The sequence below is a fragment of the Podospora pseudoanserina genome, chromosome 2, assembly GCF_035222485.1.
Source record: "Podospora pseudoanserina strain CBS 124.78 chromosome 2, whole genome shotgun sequence".
Lineage (NCBI taxonomy): Eukaryota > Fungi > Ascomycota > Sordariomycetes > Sordariales > Podosporaceae > Podospora > Podospora pseudoanserina.
The window spans coordinates 2158266-2160833 of NC_085921.1; the positions used below are offsets into that span (position 1 = coordinate 2158266).

At 54.0% G+C, this 2568-nt stretch overlaps 1 protein-coding gene across 1 annotated transcript; it reads right to left on the reverse strand.

Annotated features, from left to right (window-relative positions):
- Positions 1–235: 235 nt before the first annotated feature.
- Positions 236–2220, reverse strand: QC764_205000 (uncharacterized protein; the record flags this gene model as incomplete). Its single annotated transcript, XM_062944206.1, is given in 5 exon segments — positions 236–249; positions 269–931; positions 1010–1452; positions 1535–1651; positions 1766–2220. 5 exon segments carry the CDS (start codon positions 2218–2220, stop codon positions 236–238), a joined length of 1692 nt encoding a protein of 563 aa, XP_062803011.1.
- Between the last annotated feature and the right edge of the window lie 348 nt (positions 2221–2568).

The window sequence follows — 2568 nt, forward strand, 5'->3', positions numbered from 1 at the left end:
TATCAGGCCCTATTGATCTCATCCCCGTATTCTGCCCCCTGCTCAACCTCCTCCTGGTAACCCCCCCTCCCCACCAACCTCTAGCCCCCTGCTCTCCCCCCATCTCCTCATCGCCCCTCCTCTTCCTCCTCCCCCCGACCCATCCCCATCCGTCTCCTCCCCAGCGCCCTCCCCCCTCCAAAACCGCCCCTTGATCCCTCTGCCCGTTCCCACTCCCCGCAGACCTTCCCCAAAGCTATTCCCCCACAGCTAATCATCGTAAACTCACTCGCAGTCGGCCCATCCAGCACCCCCAACTCCCCCCTCCCCAACCACCTAGGCAGCACCACCGCCCTAACCGGAATCAACAAAATGATAAAAACCGGAAACCCCACCGCCGCCACCGTCTGCGTAATCGCAAACGTCGCCGCAAACCCAAGCAACTCCAACCCAACAAACAACCAGATCTTCTTGTCAGGACACCCCCTCAACGGACTGTCCCTCGGCCTGAGCCTCCTCTCCTGAAGCAAATACACCAACTTCAGCGTGATCCCATTCCCCTCCAGCGCCTGGAACCCCATAATAAAAAACAACCCCGCCAGAACCCCCTGCGGGATGAGATGCAGCACCGACAGAAGCGGGCCCGTCATGGCGACGAGTGTTATCAGCCCCTGGGCGAGGTTGGAGACGCGTTGTTCCACCACGTGGGTTGCTTTCAGTTGGGGTTTGCCGCCATGCTCGAAAGAGGAAGAGGACGAGGAAGAGGACGAGGAAGAGGAAGAGGTGACGACTTCTGTTACGCAGAGGGACTCGGTGTGAAAAGGGGCTTGGGGTATCAGACCGTTAGGAAACGGCAGGCCCAACAGCCCCGAGATTCCCGTTGTGAGGCCTAGCAGAAAGAGGTCCCAGTGGAAGCCGGCTGGTTTGCGGAGGGGGTACTCTGAGCCTTGGGCTATGAGGGAGGATACTAGGTTACTGTCAGTGGATGGTGATGAGGGAGAGAAGGGAGAGGGAAAAAAGGGTTAAATACCATTGTGATCAAACCAAAACAACACCGTCAACAAAACCGCAAACGGAATCGCCAAAAACACGTGCCCTATCGGCAAGTCCCAAAAGTGAACAAACCACCCCCTCGACTCCACCGTCGGCATAAACGCTACACCCGTCGGAAGCGTCTCCAAAGGCACATTCTTCATCCTGCCCATGTGGGCAAACCCCGTAAAAAAAATCACCGTCAACGGGGTGCCGTAGTCTTTGATAAACACCCTAATCCAGTGCTTGAACAGCGTGGATTTTGTGCCAATCTCTCCACATATATAAGCAATGCAAAAGACAAGCAGCGACACGACAACCGACAGCCAAAACGGCGAGCCGTCACCGAGCGTCTCGAGGATTTGAACGCCCTTTTGGAGATAAATAAGCGCGACGTAGAAGCCAAAGATGTCACAGGGAAAGCGAGTGACATAGCTAAGCCTGTTTATTTTCATCAGCTGGATATCCTTATAATCCAAAAAAAAAAAAAAAAAAAAAAAAAAGAGCGGAGGTGAAGACATACCAATTACAAGAATTCGTCACCGCCAAAACCCAATGAAACACCAAACTCCACAGTCCAATCCAGCACATGAACCCAAGGTAGTAAGTCCCAGAGTCCTTCATGATATTATACACCGTACTGCCATCTCACGTTAGCCATCCCTCTCCTTCCTATCACCAACCCCATCTCATCAGTGGCCCTCCCCCCTTCCCCATCACCACCAACAACACAGATACCAAAGAGAGAACTCACTAATTAAAAACCGTAATCGGCCCCGTAACCCCCACAATCACAATCGGCTGGCACGCTCCCACACTAAACACCACCGCCCCCAGCACACTAGCCAACAGCGTCTCGTTCACTCCGTACTCCCCGTTCGTCTTGTGCAGCATGTCCAGACTGAACGCCAACGCGGGCAGGATGTTGGCAAAAAACATGTACACCGTCGCCGGCACGACACGGTAATCCCAGGCGTCGGTCCAGTCGGACCAGTAGTAGGGCAGGCGGCGTTTGATGTCGAGGTACATGCCTCGGCCGAGGTGGATTCTGTGCCATGGCTCTTCTGGTTTGCCGTTTGATGATGGTGATGGTGATGATGATGGGGCGGGGGGTTGAGGTAATGAGACGGCGGCGGCGGCGGCGTGAGTTGGGAGGAGCTGTTCACCTCCTCCTCCTCCGGGTGGTAATGGCGGTTTCTCTGATGGCATTTTGTGGTTTGTTGCTTTCACTTCTTGAGGGACCGAGTGAGGCGTTCAAAATATGGGGGTGGCTGAGCCTCAACGGTCAGCGAGGCTGGTCGAACCCGCGCGCGGCTGTAAGTTGAGACCGCTGAGTGAGATGAGATGAAAACCAACCCCAGACTGAGCCTCTCTCAATCCAGAGAGCAAAATCCTCTTCAATTCCTGTGAGTTATTGACGCAGCGCAATTGATGCCATGAGCGTATCATCCACCAACAACGTCAGAAATCGATGAAATAGAACACCCCCAGAAAAAGCTGCGTTTGTTTCCCCAAAAACGACGTCGCTAAATGAGCAAAGCCAACTAAAAATAAGAA